Source organism: Erinaceus europaeus, chromosome 4 (assembly GCF_950295315.1).
Source record: "Erinaceus europaeus chromosome 4, mEriEur2.1, whole genome shotgun sequence".
Lineage (NCBI taxonomy): Eukaryota > Metazoa > Chordata > Mammalia > Eulipotyphla > Erinaceidae > Erinaceus > Erinaceus europaeus.
Window position 1 is genome coordinate 112444396 of NC_080165.1, and position 19884 is coordinate 112464279.

General features: G+C 39.1%; 1 protein-coding gene across 2 annotated transcripts in view; it reads left to right on the plus strand.

The window, feature by feature from the left end:
• Window positions 1-357: 357 nt before the first annotated feature.
• Window positions 358-19884, plus strand: part of NHSL1 (NHS like 1) — a 163275-nt gene continuing 143748 nt past the window's right edge. The window contains exon 1 of one of the 2 annotated variants that reach the window (XM_060190377.1): window positions 358-1219. In XM_060190377.1, the coding sequence (XP_060046360.1) occupies window positions 1018-1219 (202 nt within the window). In that variant the 5' untranslated portion in view covers window positions 358-1017. The remainder of the gene's footprint in view (window positions 1220-19884) is intronic. The other variant, XM_016191903.2, reaches the window with a different exon arrangement.

Sequence of the window (19884 nt, forward strand, 5' to 3'; positions counted from 1 at the left end):
TTTCCTTAGATAATACTTCTAAATACACCTGGGAACACTGGATGTGTTTTAAATTATATAATTTTTGTAAAGCCCTTCTCAAAATCTACTTTCAGTAATGTGACCTGATAATTAATAGTCGATATTGTCTTCTTTTTTTTTTAATTCCCAGAAGTCTCTTTTGTGTACAGACTTCATTTCTACAGCCTTGCTGGAGTTAAGAAGTTTGAACTGCCACTGAAGTGTTCCTTGTGGAGGGGCGGGGTTTTCTGTCTCCAATGAGGTGCCTTCATTGTCAGGAAAGCCTATCATCTTTCACAGGAGCACTTACTCAGTAATCCAAGCAGTAGCCACGCAGCTTGTTTTATTGTTTGTAGAGTCTTGTGGATCCCTGAGCGGTGCACAGAAGGAAAAGAGGGCAAGTGGGCGGCTTATGATCTGTTCTTTGCCGGGACAAGTGAGCCGAACTCTGATTTCTCCCAAGTTACCTGTGCGGGTGAACTTTAAACTGAACTCCTAGGCTCACGCTGACGCTTTTTCTCCAGCCCGAGGATTTTCTTTTCATCTCCAGAGGGCTGGATTTTTGCCCTTATGGGGAAAGATGCCTGGGAGAGGAGTAGGATTACAATGTGGGATGCTAGGGACACACCAGCGAGTTGGAGTGTGTTGGTTCTACTCTTCAGAAAGCCCTGACAAGTGTTCCTGAAATGAACACTCTTGCTTCATTTTTAAAAAAAGATTATACCTCTATTTATTTTTATTTTTTTGGACTGTGGATATTCCTGACGTAGAAACCAGATGCCACAGTGTGGCAAGTATAACAATAATGGGGGGGGGGGATTTGCTGTTCTTAACTCCTCATTTTCCTTTTCTCTATAATTGGGTGACGTGGAAGTAATGTTTTTGTATAATGCCTGTCTGACTCTCAGTAAGTGGGAAAGAGCAGGCTCATTCTAAGGACCTGGAATAATTTTAAAGACGAAGCTTTTGTTTGTTGGGCAGTCCTTTGTCTGTGCATCAGTTTTGATGTGAAAGAAGATGAAAAAAGAAGGTGCTTCAGGGTCCTTCAGATTGAAGTCAAATTCTGCTTCCCTCTCACGTGCTGTGAGTTGGATAAATTTCTCCTCCTTGTCCAGGCAGACAAAGAGGCTCTTTCGTAGTGATGGAGAGCTCTCGGTTTGTGGGCAGCAGGTGGAAGTGGATGATGAAAACTGGACATACAGAACCCAGCCCAGAAAAGGTGAATTGATTTTTTTTCTTTTTCTAATTTAAGCATTCCTAGAAGTTTGCTATATAGAATTCTTTGATTCTATCACTAATTTCTCTACTTGATTTTTGGCCCTATAAGGAATCTTTGGTTTTGTTTTCACATTGAATTCAGTGTCATTCATTTGTTTACGTGGCTAACATAAAAAGTGATGATAATAGAATGAAAATCCTATAAGGGGCCATGTAAATATGAGAGCCGAACTAATTAATACATAATCTATTTTTTAATACATTTTAAGATCCATTTGTCTTAAGTGCACACTTTAAATATCTAGAAAGTGTTTTTTTTAATTGCTCTCTCAACCAGAATTAGCTTGAAATTTTATTCTTCTAAGAAGATGAAAATAGATGTTATTTGTCCTCACCACTGCTTCCCTTCAATAGATCCACATATTCATGTGACTTGTATAAAGTTCAGTGATAAGTCCATCAAAGGAGGATTCTTATGTTCTTATAAAAACTGAACGTGAGGATATGGAGCTGTTTTCTTCTAAAACTGTCCTCAGAAAACTTTGGTTAATGTGGATAATCTTCTTGCATCTTTATTCTTGAATGCTTGAATTAAGCAGGTGTTGGGGTGACTTTAAGTAAAATGAAAAGAGTTTGCTCTGGCCAATAGGAGCTTTTGGATTTTTGTCAAGTTCCTTTTCAGATGAATGCTGGCCTCTGGTCTCAAGTTTAGTGTGTTTTGTCTTCCTCATGGTGAGGACAAATATTAGACCTGCTAGAGAGAAGGAAATGCTTCAGTATTTCTCAGCACATTTTATTTTCACATTTAGAATTTCTCAGTTCTTCCTCTTAGAGTGTTTACTGTAATGGCTGAATTGTTGAGCTCTTCTAAAGTGATGTCTTTTGCTGTGGCAAAACTCAGTAGGGGAGCACTATTTAAGTTGTACAAAAGAAGCCAGTTCAGACACATCACATGATTGTTTTTTCTCCCTGTTTAGTTACATTCTTTCTGTGCCAAAGGAAACTTTGTTAAGAGTCTTTCAGAGACCTGTTCTTTCCCTTCTTTTGGGAAACAAACCTGCCAAAAATTGAAGAGAGTAAATGAAGTTAAATGTATGATGATGCGTGCCATAATTATATTCCATTGGCTAGGAATTAAATCCTACCCCTCCTCATGGGTGTATGTTACACTCTTCTTTTTTTTCAGACTGTGGCATAAATAGGATATTTTTGTTAATGCTGTCTGAGTAATTTTTTAAAAGTTCTATCAGTAGTAGCCCACTGATACTGAGCTTAAAAATGCAATATTTTAGTTCAGAGACTATATGATTGTCAGGTATTTCTGTCTTCTGGCTGGAGTTGTACAGTTTAGTAAGTCCATGAACTTTACTTTTCTAAATCAGGAATAGGCTGCGGTTTTGGTAAATGGTGAGTTGTAATGTTTGAAGCGAAAATGTTTGCAGGGTGGATACAGTGGTGCTGTGGTTGAAAAAGGGTATAGTTTTGATTCTTTCAGTCTTGGCCAAAGTGACTTTTTCTGGCTTCTTTGGTTTTGAATCAACTGCTGTCATGTTTCTGTTAAACATTGTATATATAATGTCCTCCATCTAAGTTAACCTCAATTTGCATATATTAATTTTAGTTGGGAACTAAAGCAAATACTGTACACTTGACTTGCTTGGAAAGAAGTCAGTATAAAGACCAGGGGTAACTTGTAAAACGAAAGGATTTTTTTTTAATGTTAACAGTGAAACATATTGCACCCTTTCCCTCTTAATGTTCAAAAGATCACAGTTGCCTTATGAGAGAAATGAATATGAAAATTTATATGGCTCTTAGATATATGTGCATATAGACAATATTGTCATTTCTATTTGACATAATGAAATCATGGAAAAATCCTTTAAAAGAACTGCCTATAGACTTGAAAAATAGTGATACTGTTTTTCCCATTTACTTTATAAAAGAAAATTAGCTCCTGACATTGACATATTGTCTCAGGGGGATGTTATAACAGTTGATATCTGTTCTGTGTACTTCTTTGGAGAAATACAGAAGTGACATTTGTTTATATTTGCAGATGAAAAGAAGAAAGCATAGAAACACCATGAAGAATTAGAATTTTTTTCTTAGGTGTACCAAATGTGCTAAAACTCCAGCAAGGATTATCAGTCAATGCTGAGAATGCCCAGTGGTCATATTAGGCTTTAGTTGCAAATAAATATGCGCTGAAGACATATTGGTCTGATGGAAATTGTTTAGCATCTTTTCTGTCTGCCCAGACCACATGCATCTGAATCTTTTTCTTCTTTCTTTTTTTTTCTTTCCCTAGCGTACTTGCCTGCACCACTTCTTTATTACCATTTTCTGATTTACTAAGGTTTCTAAAAACCTCCTGCCCCTCTTTTCCCCTCCCCCTCACGTGATCATATAAACTGTAATCCAGTAAGTAACATGTAGAAGTAGAGCAGTGCTGCTGAACAAGTCAACCTTACTCCACTGGTTCCCCCACCAACCCAAGGGATGTCCTTTTGGTAGGAAGCCTGGTTCTGCTGTCTCTTGCATTTCTTCCTCCTCTTTGACAGCTGCTATAAGACCAGAGTGCTTGTCTGCTCTTTGGCCCCCTCCCTCACCCCATAGTCACATTAATTTGTACATTATTCTACAAAACCCTCATCATTACTTTGGATTGTAAATTGTATAAGACACACAAGTTTTGTTCTAAGAGTTTTGTTTTATTTTTTTAAGTAGTGGATCTTTATGTATTTGTATAAACAAAATGAACTTTGAAATGGTTACCCTTATGCATATCTGTCATTATACAAACTCATAGCTTTATAGTTTAACCTTGTCACTTATTCCAGAAACTAAGTATAAATAGAACATGCTCAAAATTACTTTGGAGAAATATTTTAGGGGGCTGAGCAGTGGCGCCCCGGGTTAAGCGCGTGTTGTATGAAGTTCGAGGACCTGTGCAAAGATCCCACTTCGAGCACTGGCTCCCCACCTGCAGGGGGTCGCTTCACAAGTGGTGAAGCATATCTGCAGGTGCTTGTCTTTCTCTCTCCCTCTCTCCACTAAAAATGGAAAAAATGACCGGCAGGAGTGATGGATCTATAGTGTAGGCACTGAGACCCAGTGATAATAACCCTGGAGGCAGAAAAGGGCAAAGAAATTAAAAGGTTCATACAAATAAGGCCCTCTATGTTTTCTATTTTTCGAGCACATGACAAGTATTAAAACACTTATGTGTTGACATTTATACTCAGGAAGTTAAAAAATGAATTGTGCAACAGTAATTTTCAGTTTTTGTATTCTTAATGTGATACAACCCACTAAAATAGCAGGTGATATTTCCACTTAATTAGCTATGAAATTCAAAGGTATGAATTATTATCCTCTTGACTATTAAATTCAGTGAATCATGAGCTATTTTATTAGATGCTTGTGTAGTGAAATTCAGTTGTCTTTGAGACAATATGTAGCTTTTCCTATGGACTTGTGAGGACATTCATTAATATAATTCTTTGCTATGTACCATGTGCAAGCTGCAAAGAAGCACAGCACACGTTCATAGAAAAGCAGATAAAACATCAAAGGAGAAAATTAAAGAGGAAATATGGGCTAGTTATGAAAAAAGCATAAAATGAATGTCTTAGTGAGAACATCTAGGAAAAATGCTTTGTCTGGAACATTTTTATATTTTGCATGTTGATTGTTAGTGATGATTTAAATATTATTTAAATATTTAAACTCCTGCTTTGCTTCCAACACTGTGGAAGGCTCTCAAGGGAAACAAATGACTTCTAGTATCCATGTGTTGTGTTTCCTCTGTCTTTCTCACTTACCCCTTTCTTGTCAAATAAAGCCAGAAGAGGTGGAATAATAATGGGGTATCCTCTCACTGGGCATGTTTTGTTGTATCCCCAGCATGATTGATGATCTCAGTATTGACAGGGCAGCAGACAGAGACTTAATTGATGTGCAAAGCCAGGATTTGGACAATGTTTTCATTCTCTTCTTCTGGACCTTATCATGTGTACTAATACCATTACCAGATTTGAATTATTTGAATTTCAGTTCTAGCTATTCCACAGAGCTACAGAAATGGCCTTACTCTAGGAATCAAGAGTAATGAATAATTCGTACATTCAATAGTCAGTTTTTGAGTGTGGGAGTTGACTGTATATTTAAAGTAATTATATTTTAGCATCCTTCTGAAGAAGTAGAATTTATTTTATAACATAGGATCCTTGTACATAATTATATCACCAGTGACTCAAGATACAGTGGCAGGGGGAAGGAGGAGGACAAAAAGTAGCAAGGTCAAGTCCCTGCTTTCAAGTAAATAGCTGTGATTTATTCTTGACTATAAAAATCATGAATATTAAGGGCAATTTTTCATGGAAGTATGGAAACCTAAAAAGCATTGCCAGATAAGTGACAAAGTGGTGCCCTGAACTTGTGAGTAAAACCAATAACTAATATTTATTCTGAGGGTCAATCATACCCTCATATGTTCAGAAAAAAAATAGCTGAATGGAGTTTATTTTGTGTCTTAATGAAGGAGATAAAAAGTATTCCCGGTTCTGTGAATGTGATTTTTTCCCCCCTATTTGCTCTCAACAGAAGTTGACATTCTGTGAAAGAGACAATTAGTGCCACTTAGCATTTTATCTGGTTCATTGCTACTACCTTTTGTTGACCTTTTTTTTTTTTTTTTTTAATGTTGGGAATCTCTGTTGCTTTGTTTTATTGTAAGAATGATTTTATATTAATAAATATATTTTTAAAATTTATTTTTTATTGGGTAGAGGCGCAGAAGGAGAGAGGGAGTGGGGATATAGAGAGACACAGGGAGAGAGAGGGTTGGGGGAGATAGATAGCACAGTGGTTATGCAAAGAGACTCTCATGTCTGAGGCTCCAAAGTCCCAGGTTCAGTATCCCTGCACCAGCCACCACACACCAATACACCAGATAGAGATAGAGACAGAGACTCTTACAGCTCTGCTTCACCCAGGTCCTTGTGTGCTGTAATGTGTGTAATCAGGTACATCAGCTCCCAGCCCCTAAATTGATGAGTCTAGAGTCTATTAAAAATGCAGGGTTTTTTTTTTGTTTTTATTTTTGTTTTTTGTTTGTGCTTTTTTTTTTTTTTTGCCTCCAGGATTATCACTGGGGTTTGGTGCCTGCATTATGAATCCACTGCTCCAGGAAACCATTTTTCTCATTTTGTTGCCCTTGTTGTTGTTGGAGGATAGAACAGAGAAACAGGAGGAGAGCAAGATAGATACCTGCAGACCTGCTTCACCACTTGTCAAGTGACCCCTCCCTCCTGGATGGTTATGCCATACCTTGCGCTTCTCGTCATGGGCACTTAACCCACTGTGCTACCTCCTGGCTCTGTAAAGTGAGGTTTTATTACTTCCTTGATTCATTTATTTAAAATAATTTTGGACTTGTTTTAAGAATTATACACCTATTTAGGTTGGTAGAAACATGTTACAATAAAAAAATAGAGTTGTCATAGTTTCACAGATTGGAAGTGAGTGTGAGTTCTGTGTGATTTCTTCCCATGGAAACATGTGCTGGGAGGATAGTGGGAGAAAGCTCACTCAGTAGTGCTTAAACCTTGCTGTATTGTGAGACCTTAGCTGTGAGCCCTGAACCCATTCATGAGCGCCATGAATGGTGGAACAGTGCTAGAACATTTTTCTTTTCTGTGCTTCTCTCTGTCTCTCTGTCTCTCTGTTTCTCTGTCTCTCTGTGTCTCTGTCTCTCTCTCTCTCTCTCAGTAAAATAGTTGGTCTGGGGAGGATGCTCAGCAGTATCACACATGTGCAAGGCCCCGAGTTTGTTTCCTGGCACTGCATTTAGAAACATGATAAAACAAACAGCTAAATAAATAAATAAAAATTGCCCAACAATAGAGCTCTGTACTTGCATGCCTGAGACTTTCTATGTCCTGTGTTTAACCCCCAGGACTACCCTAAGCCCGAGTATGAAAAAATATATATTTTTTATAAAAAAAAATATTGCGTTATGAAAGCTTTTTTGAAGTTGTTCTTTTCAGACTTCCTCTCTCCTCCCAATTGAAAGAGAGGGAGAAAGAGTATCCAAGAAGACAGAACAGAGTACCACTTTCATTTTATGCAGTGCTGGGGATTGAACCTTGGGGTCTCATATGCTCATGCCACATACTCTAATCTTTAGCTATGACTAATGTGACCCCTCCAACAGCTATTTTAATATATAATTTAAAAAGCTATTTTAAAACCCAACTATAATTGGGTCTTTTTTCTGTGGTCCCCCATTGCTCACATATGAAATTTACCTCACTAAGTAGCACGAACTTCAGAAAGAGAAAATAGATTCACCGATTTCCTATAATTTCAGAAAGTCTTACCTCCCATTTCCTTCCATGCCCTTTCTTATGCAGGATCCTCTGGTCTCCCCAGCCTACCTGTTGACTATGCTTTAACCTTCTGGACTCACTCTAAACCTTTTTGAAATTTCCTCTACTTCCTATATCCTAAGGAACCCAACACATCCATCCAAAAAGATCTGTGTACACATATGTTCTTAGCAGCACAATTTGTAATAGCCAAAACCTGGAAGCAACCCAGGTGTCCAACAACACATGAGTGGCTGAGCAAGTTGTGGTATATATACACAATGGAATACTACCCAGCTATTAAAAACGGTGACTTCACTGTTATCAGACGATCTTGGATGGACCTTGAAAAATTCATGTTAAGTGAAATAAGTCAGAAACAGAAGGATGAATATGGGATGATCTCACTCTCAGGCAGAAGTTGAAAAAGAGGATCAGAAGAGAAAACACAAGTAGAATCTGAGCTGGAATTGGCATGTTGCACCAAAGTAAGACTCTGGAGTGGGTGGGAGAGAGAATACCGGTCCAAAAAGGATGACAGAGGACCTAGTGGGGGTTGTATTGTTATATGGAAAACTGGGAAATGTTATGCATGTAAAAACTATTGTATTTACTGTTGAATGCAAAACATTAATTCCCCAATAAAGAAATTAAAAAAAAAAAAATCTCCCCTACTTCCTTATGGGCAGAATTGATTACTCCCTCTTCTATGTTATTTCTCTATCTTCTATGTACCTCTGTAATTGCATTTGTCACACATTGAACTATACTTATTTGTTCATTTGTCTGTGTCTTGAGCTACACTGTGAACACTTTTAGGACAGAGACCAAGTGTTATTTACTTTTTTTTTTTTAATCTCCAATGCTAAGTGTTCAATAAATGGCTGGTGAACAGCTCACCTGGGACTTGAGTAATAGTGCTGTTTACACAGGATGGCATGCCACATAAATATTCTCTGAATTTGACCAAAGCTTGGAGGGCTATAAGTATCACTGTGTGTCTCCTTTGTTGACTATACCATTGAGCGTAACCTTAAAATGCTCCCAATTTGTACTGTTTCAGCAATAAAAGAGAAGGTGCTATTTGTGGGAACAGCTTTTTGGTGGCAGTTCTTTTGCTCCCCAGAAATGGTGCAGGTATTGAATACTTTGTAGGAATGTTTAATCACAACCATTCTGAACATGAATAAAGTTGACTTAGTGATCAGAGATGAGGTATGAGGGTGATGTTTGTTAAGAGGTGGCATGATGCCATGCCTGATAAGGACAGTCTTTTCTTAATCAGTCTTGATACTTTCACCCTTGTTCTCCAAACTCAAGTCAGACTAATCTTAACACAGAAGCCTCAGTGATCCTGTAAAACATTAAACACAATGTTATATCATCTAGTTTTTCCACTTACAATCTGTCAGAAGCTTTCCTCCTAGGTTTAGAAACTTAATGTCTCTGCTGTACTGTATAAGGCCGTAGGTAAACTATCTTCTGCACTCCCTTGTATCCCATTTTCAGTATCTTCTCTTTCTCTCCAACTTTCCCCTGACTCACAGTAGACTCCTTGCTATTCATTTATTGACTAGAGATAGAGAAGTCAAGAGGGAAGGGGGAAATAGAGAGAAAGAGAGTCATCTGCAGCACTGCTTCACAGCTGATGATTCCCCCTGCAGGTGGGGACCAAAGACTCGATCCTGGTAATGTGTGCACTTAACCAGGTGTCCCACCACCCAGCCCCTGATCTCTGTCACACATAAAATACCCCCCCTTTCTCCTCCCATTTTTTCAGCACCAAGGCCTCACATAGGCATGATTCCATTGCTCCTGTGCTGCTGACTTATTTTATTCTTTTTATTCAAAGACACACACACACACACACACACACACACACACACACACACACACACACACACACACACACACACTGAGAGAGAGAGAGAGAGAATATGAACAGAAGACACTATAGCACAACTTTACCATCTGGTGTTTCCCCATGTCACATCCATGGTGCTCCCACATGGTACTAGAACTTGAATCCTTAGGCATAGTAAAATTTGTGCTTTTCCAGATGAGCTATCTCCTAGCTCAAAGTAGATAAATTATGGAGAGAAAAGAAAAGAAAAAGTAGAAAAAGAAAAGGTAGAAAGTCATATCTAACATAACACCCATCCACAAGTGTTAACAGACGTGGTATTTAATGAATGCTTGCCATGGCCAGACACGCTAATAACACATTACATGGACTAACTTATTTAGTAAATAGTGTCTGGACTACTCTTAAGTAGTCAATAAAAATAATAGACGAGGAAAGACTAGATTATTAAAGAGAGAACTGAAAACTGGGTAAGGAAACTTAGATGTGGTGAGCTCTGAAGTGCCATTCTTCAGAAAGACATTGAAAATTCTGGGAGCATTAGGGTATGAGACTCAGTAATTTCTGGTTTAAGGGCAGATGTCTTGCCTTGAGGTTGTTTGGGTATGTGCTTCATACATCTCTGGATTTGAAGCTCTTGGGAATCTAGTTCCTCATCTTGCCCAATGTCTTAGACTTTGCAGATAGTAAACATTTGTGTGTGGACATATGGCAGTGGCATTGTTGAAGGAAAACGGTTTTTGTTATAGCATACACACTGGATTAGAGCATTTTACGAATTAGAACTGTCCACCTAGGAGACAGGAGATTGAGAAGAGACAAGGTATTTGTTGAAGTGATTGTTTAGACATAGGAGGAGAAACAGTGATGGTACTACGGATTTCTTGATGCTGGAATATCTTTTTTTTATGTTTATCATTTTTTAAAACTATGTTTATTTATTTATTGGATAGAGACAGCCAGAAATCGAGAGGGAAGGGGACATAGAGAGAGACAGAAAGACACCTGCAGTCCTGCTTTACCACTCACAAAGCTTTCCCCCTGTAGGTGGGAACCAGGGGCTTGAACCTGGGTCCTTGCACATTGTAACATGTATGTTTTAACTAGGTGCACCACCTGGCCCCCCATGCTGCATTATCTTTATTAAGGAAAGTTACAGGTTTTCACAACTAGTTGCTAGTGTAACAACAACACCTATTGTTAAAGATGATACTTGTGATAATCAGCATCTTAATAAATGTGGTCAGCAAATTTTTGTATAATTGCTATACACGCCTTTCATACGTAGAAGTGTATGTGTTACAAGATGGGGGATTCCCAAGCAGTTTGCAGTGGTGGTGTGACTTTTTAGCTCTTTTTTTTTTTTTTTCCCCCTCCAGGGTTATTGCTGGCCTGCACCATGAATTCACCGCTCCTGGAGGCCATTTTTTCCCCCTTTTGTTGCCCTTGTTGTTGTAGCCTCATTGTGGTTATTATTATTATTGCCATTGTTGATGTTGTTCATTGTTGGATTGGACAGAGAGAAATGGAGAGAGGAGGGGAAGACAGAGAGGGGAAGAGAAAGATAGACACATGCAGACCTGCTTCACCGCCTGTGAAGCAACTCCCCTGCAGGTGGGGAGCCGGGGGTTCTAGCTGCGATCCTTATGCCGGTCCTTGCTCTTTGCGCCACATGCACCTAACCCACTGCACCACCGCCGACATCCGACTTTTTAGCTCTTACTGAGCCTCTTCTCTGTACCATGCAATTCAGCATCACTCTATCCTTTTTGCTTGTTTTTTATATATTGTATTATTTGGGGTTAATGGTTTACAGTACATTTGCTGACACATAGGTACAACCCCTCAGATCCTTATGATATCAAGGTATTTGGAAGACACTTCCCCAGTCCAGGTCTCCCTGCCCCATCATACACCAGGACACTCTTGTTATTTACAGCTGACATCTGAAGACTGTCAGAAACAGCAAACAGTTATTTACTTTTTACTAGAACCCATCACTGTACTGGGTGAATCACATGTTGGCTATTTAAATGTGAATTACATGTGGTGAATGCTTGCATAGCCAAGTAGTTGGCTGCCCCCCAGGGAATTTGTTAGTCAGAATTCCCCAGCTGGTTCTCTCCTTGCCAATAGCTTTACTAGATTCCCGAACCCTCTGCCACACACACACACACACACACACACACACACACACACACACACACACACACACACACTATTTGGGTATGGGCAGTAGAAACTTGTCTCTTGATAGCTCCTACTGCTTAGCAAACTTGGTATAAAACACCTCCAGAAAAGCCAGACTCAAGGTGAAAGAGGCTTAAGGACTGAACTGGAGTGAGCTGGTGCGTAGGACCTGGAGCTAGGCACTTATTCAAGCTGCTAGAAGAGTGATATACTGACCTGTCATTTTCATGCCGCCGCCGCCGCCGCCACCACCACCTCCACCGCGACCGCCTCCTGATTCTTTTTTCTTTCATAAAAGATACTGTTGGAAAGGGACAGGTGGTGGCACATCTGGTAGAATGCACGTATCACATTGCTCAAGCCCCTGGTTCGCATGCAGGGAAGGAGTTTCACAAGTGGTGAAGTTGTGCTGGAGGTGTCTCTCTTTTTCTTTCTTTGTGTCCCCCTACCCTCTCAATTTCTGTTTTCATCCAGATGGATCAATAAAAACAACAAATTATTTTTTTAAATTATGTTTGAGATGGTAATGCATAAAAAACAATGGAGTAATGCATAAAAAACAATGGAGGACAGTGGCAGTAGACTGGAGAAGGAGAGGAATTACATTGCAAAGAGAGAATGAGCTTACATAGCCCTCTATTCTGTTTTCCCTTTGCTAGTTGTTTTTGGATCCTGTCTCCTAAATTATGGTGCTAGAACTTCGTTACATGTATGAATGCGTTGCTTGCATAATAGTTGTGCACTTGTACTATTTCAGTTTCTGTTTTTTTTTAATATTTATTTATTTTCCCTTTTATTGCCCTTGTTTTATTGTTGTAGTTATTATTGTTGTTACTGATGTTGTCGTTGTTGGATAGGACAGAGAGAAGTGGAGAGAGGAGGGGAAGACAGGGGGGGAGAGAAAGACACCTGCAGACCTGCTTCACCACCTGTGAAGTGACTCCCCTGCAGGTGGGGAGCCAGAGGCTTGAACTGGGATTTTATGCTGGTCCTTGCGCTTTGCTCCACGTGCGCTTAACCAATTGCGCTTAACCAATTGCACTACCGCTCGACTCCCTTTAAGATATATTTTATAGAGTTTCTATACAAAGCTAAAAAGGGGAAAAAGCACAGTGTAAAGTCTAATCTACATGCTGGTTCAGATTTTTAGTGTTAAAAGTAAGTTGTCAGATTTTAAGTCAATATATATCTTAAAGGAAAGCTCATTTATAGGTAAAAAGCCACAAACGATTGAGATTTCAATAATCTCTGTGTGTGTGTGTGTGTGTGTGTGTGTGTTTTTCTCAGTAAACTTTAAAAGAGAGAGAGACGATAAATATATTTTATTATTGTTTCAGTTCTCTGATTTATCCTAAGGGTCCTCTTTCACTTTGAAACTAGAAAAACTTTCTCTAAAGCAGAAACTGAGTATCTGGTGTTTCTGGATTACATTTTGAGATAAACCAGAATTCCTTTCTGAACACAGGTGTGCACTGCTTTTGTCTTGATTGGTCGGGGATTATTTAACAAAACATACAATTTGTAAATTTACCTTGGGGGATGGTTGTGACTGGTACTTGGTTTGGTCATTACAATTATCTTGACTGGTAGTTATTTATACTTTTTTCACTAATAGAAAGCATACAAACTGTTTTGATTTAGTGGAAAAAGAACTTTGATTTTTGTTTAATTGAAGATTTGATCAGCACACTAACCTTACTATAAAAATATCTTTAATGTATTTTTTTTATCTTTGCTAGTCTTTCAAATCCAATTCATTGTCTTTAAATTTGAATACCATATTGATTTCTTTTTTATATAATTTTTTAAATTGTTTTAATATTTATTTTATTTATTTATTCCCTTTTGTTGCCCTTGTTGTTTTATTGTTGTAGTTATTATTGTTGTTGTTGTCATTGTTGGATAGGACAGAGAGAAATGGAGAGAGGAGGGGAAGACAGAGAGGAGGAGAGAAAGATAGACACCTGCAGACCTGCTTCACCGCCTGTGAAGCGACTCCCCTGCAGGTGGGGAGCCGGGGTTGGAACCGGGATCCTTATGCTGGTCCTTGTGCTTTGCACCACCTGCGCTTAACCCGCTGCGCTACAGCCCAACTCCCGCCATATTGATTTCTAAAAGAACCTCAGTTCTGTTTTATTTGGGACATTGTTCTGTGCTATTGATGCTTTATGAAGCTGGAGAAGGGATTTATCTCCTTCACATTTCTTTTGATCATCAAACCTTGGTTACAACCCACATATGTGTTAGCTGTTCAGTTGATCTGTGTGTGCTCTTATGTCATCACGAGGAAATTGTGACTAGAGAACGGATATATGACCCGAGAAACATTGAAGGTTATATTTCAACTAGTAAGTCTGTACAAAAATTTAATTAGTAAATTTTCCTCCAGTTTTTGAGAAGTCAAACTACATATCTTTAAATAAATACATGTCTTCTGCAGTTGATCTGCGGTATAGATACTTTGGATTTTTCAATGCCTAGAAAGTTTAATTTGAGCACCCACCCCCAAATCCCTGATTTTCAAAATTTTTAGCTTCAAAAGTAATACGTTGAAAGTAATAAGTCTACCTTACATTAGTTTCCAGAAAGTTTGCACTTTGCAAATATGTGCACACACATAAAGTAAATTTTTTGCCAAGTTACTAATACATAGTGTGTCTATAATTAATATTCTCTATTTTTTTCATATGTCTTCTTAAACAGAAAGTGTCAGTGTTGACATTGTTTTGGTGACTCCTTATTAGGTCACCATCACTTCACAAAATGGTACTCTCAGTAAGTAAACTTCAATTCTGATATATATATAAAATGGAAACACTGACAAGACCATAGGATAAGAGGGATACAATTCTCACCAACAGAACTCTATATCCCATCACTTCCCCTGATAGCTTTCCTATTCTTTAGCCCCGTGGGAGTATGGATCCAGGGTCACTATGGGGTACAGAAGGTGGAAGGTCTGGCCTCTGTAATTGCTTCCCTGCTGAACATGGGCATTGACAGGTTGATCCATACTCCCAGCCTGTCTCTCTCTTTCCCTAGTGGGCCAGGGCTCTGAGGAAGTGGAGCTCCAGGACACATTGGTAGGGTCATCTGTCCAGGGAAGTCCAGTTGGCATCATGGTAACATCTGGAACCTGGTGGCTGAAAAGGAATTAACATATAAAGCCATACAAATTGTTGATTAATCCTGAACCCAAAGGCTGGAATATTGCAGATGAAGGTTTGGGGTCTCCATTTTGGAAATAGCTACTACGTCTATTTTAGGTATATTCTGAAGGGCCCATGACTTTATTGGTTTTTTCCTCAGCCTGACATCTAACATGCAGGTGGATCCAAGTTATTGTCTCGGGAGATGATGACATGGCTGGAAAAAGGGCTAGAAAGCTGGATCGGGGAAGAGAGTAACTACCAAATATGGGAAAAGTATATAAATATTGTTGACTGTAAACCCCATCAATTTGATCTGGTAGGTTTTAATATCAATCTATTAGGAAGTTCTTTCATATTGAAATGATTAGAAGTAAAAACGGGGCCGGGTGGTAGCACACTGGGTTAAGTGCACATAGTGCAAAGCACAAGGTGTCTATCTTTCTCTTCCCTTCTCCTCTGTCTTCCTCTTCCCTCAATTTCTTTCTGACATATCCAACAACAACAATAACAGCAACAGCAACCACAACAATGGAAAGAGATGGCCACCAGGAGTAGTAGATTCATAGTGCAGGCACCAAGCCCCAATGATAACCCTGAGGGGAAAAAAAAAATAAAAACAAACCAACTGGAATTTATGTATAGTCCATTGTCATATCAATATTGTAGAGAAGCCCCACCCATTAGAAGTATCCTGATATGCGCTGCACATTAGTGGGGCAGCTCAGAAAATGACCTAGTCTAGAGAGGTCTAGACCCCTATGAGCATCTAAGCATTCATTTACTATCCCCTCAGTGTCAGTAACTCAAGACCACAGTGGTGGAATAGGAGAAATGCTTAGAAGTGAGCAGGCTGGAAGGAGGCATTTTCAATGTCAGCCTTGCTCCCTCCTGGAGCACAACACTGCTAAGGCACTCTGCAGACTACTTGCATCTGCTACCCAGCCCAAGGGAGAGTTCATTAATAGCAATGTGTGATCAGCTTCTGCCTTATTCTGGAGATTTCATTGTCATAATGTTTTCTGGTCTATTGCTCATCTCCAAAGGGGGAGAATTGGTTGAAAAGTTTAGTTCATTTAGCTCCACTTTCAAATTGCTAGCCTGTATGTATCAAAGAAATTATGCTTCTTTCTTTTTCTTCTTTTTTTTAAATGTCTGGACAATCACAATTTTACTAGTGATTTAATACTGATTCACAAAATTATAAGATAACAGAGACACAACTCCACACCATTCCCACCATCAGAGTTCTGAATTCCCAATTTGTCCATTGTAAGCTAGAGCAGTTCTCTTAAGGTTGCAGATATGGGTTAACTATTATTTCTACAACTAGATATAGATATAGATACAGATACACAGATATATAGGTATATCTATAGGCATATCTATATATCTATATCTGTTTATATCTATATCCACACATGTATGTAGATATATAGATAGATATATTTGCTATTTTTCCCCTGTGGTCGCATCTTCTCTTCCTTTCCAAATCACACATATACCTATTACTATATCAAAATGTTCCCCTCTTTTTCCTCTTCTCTCTGGACCCTAAAGATATTATGCTTGGATGAAGAAAAGCTGCATTCTCTCTTCCCACCCTCCGCACCCCCTCTGCACTGGGGCCTTGAGCACATACGATTTCACTTTTTTTTTTTTTTTTTTTAAACCAGAGCACTGTTTAGCTCTGGCTTATGGTGGTGTGGGGGATTGAACCTGGGACCTTGGGAGCTGCAGGCATGAGAGTCTCTTTGCATCACCATTACCTGCCCTTTTTTTTAAATTCAGAGAAAAGAAGAAACATCCTAGCACTGGAGCTCCCCCTGTGTCATGGCATTTTTCTTGTGGTTCAAGGCTGTGAATGGAATAAGGCACACACTCTACATGGTGAACTTTCTCTCCAACCTATTTTCTTTGACATAAAGTTTTTGTAAAAGACTGGTGATGGAGGGAGCCGGGCTGTAGCGCAGTGGGTTAAGCGCAGGTGGCGCAAAGCACAAGGACCGGCATAAGGATCCCGGTTCGAACCCCGGCTCCCCACCTGCAGGGGAGTCGCTTCACAGGCAGTGAAGCAGGTCTGCAGGTGTCTGTCTTTCTCTCCTCCTCTCTGTCTTCCCCCCCTCTCTCCATTTCTCTCTGTCCTATCCAACAACGACAACAATAATAACTACAACAATAAAACAACAAGGGCAACAAAAGGGAATAAATAAATAAAAATAAAATATTAAAAAAAAAAAAGACTGGTGATGGGTTAGACACCTTTTAAAATTGTGGTCATTTGAACTACATGCCAACTTATGTTAAATGTTAGAGTATGACTTTGATTTATGTGTATATTTCTATATAATAGAAACTTCTTTCGTATTTCAGACTTTTTTTATATTTCAGACTTTTAAAGCAGTTCAAAATATTTTTTATAGTGATTTAATAATGATCGGCAAGACTGGGATAAGAGGGGTACAGTTCCACACAATTCCCACCACCAGAGTTCTGTGTCTCATCCCCTCCCATTGGAAGGTTCCCTATTCTTTATCTGTCTGGGAGTATGGACCAAAGATCTTTATGGTGTGCAGAAGGTGGAAGGTCTGGCTTCTGTAATAACTTCTCCACTAGACATAGGTGTTGACAGGTTGATCCATACCCCCAGCTGGTTTCTGTTTTTCCCTAGTGGGGTGGGGCTTTGGGGAGGTGGGGTTCTAGGACACATTGGTGAGGTCATCTGCACAGGGAAGTAAGGTTGGTGTCATGGTAGCATCTGCAACTTGGTGGCTGAAGAGCATTAAGATATAAAACAGAAAAAATTGTTCAGTGAGCAGGAACCTAAAGGTAAGAATATAGCAGGTTAGATTTGGGGGTCTTCATGTGGGAAGAAGCTAGGAAGTCTATTTTAGGTATATTCACAGGGGCCCATGACTATACTAGTTTTTGCCTGAGCACAAGAGTTAACATGCAGGTAAAGTGAAAGTATTGTCTGGGAAGAGATAGTGTCAGAATTGAGAATAGGACTAGAAAGCTGGACAGAGAGTATCTCCCAAATGTGGGGAGAGTATATAAATACTGTTAATTGTAAACCCCATCAATCTGACCTAGCTAGGGCCCATGTCTATTCATAATTAGCACAGGAGCCTGTGTAACCTCTACATCCCTGTAAGTCTGAGCTCGAAGTCCATGGTCATAGCTAGGAACATTCTAGGCTGCACTCATTTCAGGACCAGTTCCCCTCAAATGGCAGAGTATGTTGACCCAACCTCCCTTCAGAGAGTGGGGTAATTTCTATCATTGTTATTCTACATTGAGGACAAGGCCCTTTAGAGCCCCACAAGAGGGTTTATGATGTTGATCGTGAACATCGTTTTGTAGTTTCCTCTAGAGGTAGCGTATGCTTGCAGGTTGGGATTACCAAGTGACTGACCTAGGCTATAAGCTATGACAGTCTGGAGAGATGGGCATCATAGGTAGAATCTCTCTCTCTTTTTTTTTTTATGATGAGAAACATCTCCTGAAAGACTTATAGACTTGCCCAGAGCCACATAGATAATAATGTTATAGAATAATTTGAATCCATCTCTGTTGACTTAGTTGTATCAGCATGATACGGTACATCTCTCTTTAATTTTCAGAATGTAACTTTATTGTGATACCTTGGTATCACTAGGAATACTCAGTTAATAGTCTGAGAACAAGATACCCTATGGGTGCTGAGATTTGAACTCTCTACTTTACTATGAAGTCAATTTCTGTTGTCTGCTTCTTATTCAACTTTTGCAGTAAGGTTTCAAGCTTTCTCTTTTCAGATATGTAGTCATGTTTTCCTCATGTCACCCTCTTCAACCTCTGGTTTTGTGTTTACAGTTTATTACGTTGAGTTGCTAGTTTGGACAATCAGTTTATTACAACTGAATTGATATAGATACTTGTAAGACACTGGTCCACAGTGTCAGGTGTGATGCTGTCTGGTCAGAGATAATCTGTCTTATTTCTTGACCATATATTTTATTTAGTTATTTATTTAGTTGTTTTTACCAGAGCACCACACAGTTCTGGTATATAGTGGTGCTAGGGATTGAATCTGGGACCTCAAGAGTCTTGGGGATAAAAGTTGTCTGCATAATTATTATGCTCTCTCCTTGTTCTGGGCCATATTTTGAGTGGGAAAGTTTGTTTGAATGGTGATCTGTTTTAAGAGAATGTTAAAGTATCATAGAAAGATAGTCTTTTTTTTTTTTTCTCATGCTGATCTTCTGTTAGCTTTTCTCTTTTAAGTACAACTGAATAAAAAAATTACTTGCATTAATGTTATGGAATTTTGACTATATGTGGACACTCCTCATTCTTCTTGGAAATATTAATCTTTAAACACATGAATAAAATTCTTTTGAGTTTTCAAAATGAATTAATGCATTATTTCATTTAATAAGTAAGCATAGCTTTTGAGCTTTGGTTTCATAGTTAACTATTTTTCTAATTAGATTTTGACTTCTCCTTCTCCCCTACTTCTCTCCACCTGGTATTGAGATACCAAATATATAAACATGATTGGAATTGCTTTCAACCTCTCTCTCTCTTTCTCTCTCTCATATGTGTTTGGACATAGGGAAATTGAAGGAGAGACAGAGAGAGACATCTGCAGTACTGGCTTCCCCACTCCTGAAGCTTCCCCCCTGAAGGTGGGAAGCAGGGGGTTGAACCCAGGTCCTTTTTCCCTTTACCCTTTCTCTTCTTTGCCTCCCTCCACTCTTTCCCCTCTTTCCCCTCCTCTTCATATACTATTCCTATTTGGTCCCATAGAGTGAAATTTTAAGAACTTTGACAGCTTTTTTTCCCCTAGAGGTGGCACAGTGGATAAATCCTTGAATTCTTAACCATGAGATCCTGAGTTCAGTCAGTCAGTAGTATTATATATGCCAGAGTGATGCTCTGATTCTTCCTCCTCTTCCTCCTCCTCCTTCCTCTTCTCCACATCTTCCTCCTCTTCCCCAGTAAACAAACAAACAAACAAACAAATGAAATTGTGACTGTCATGGCCAAGAGATGGCACAGTGGATAAGGTGTTAGACATGCATGAGGTTCAGGCTTCAATCCCCAG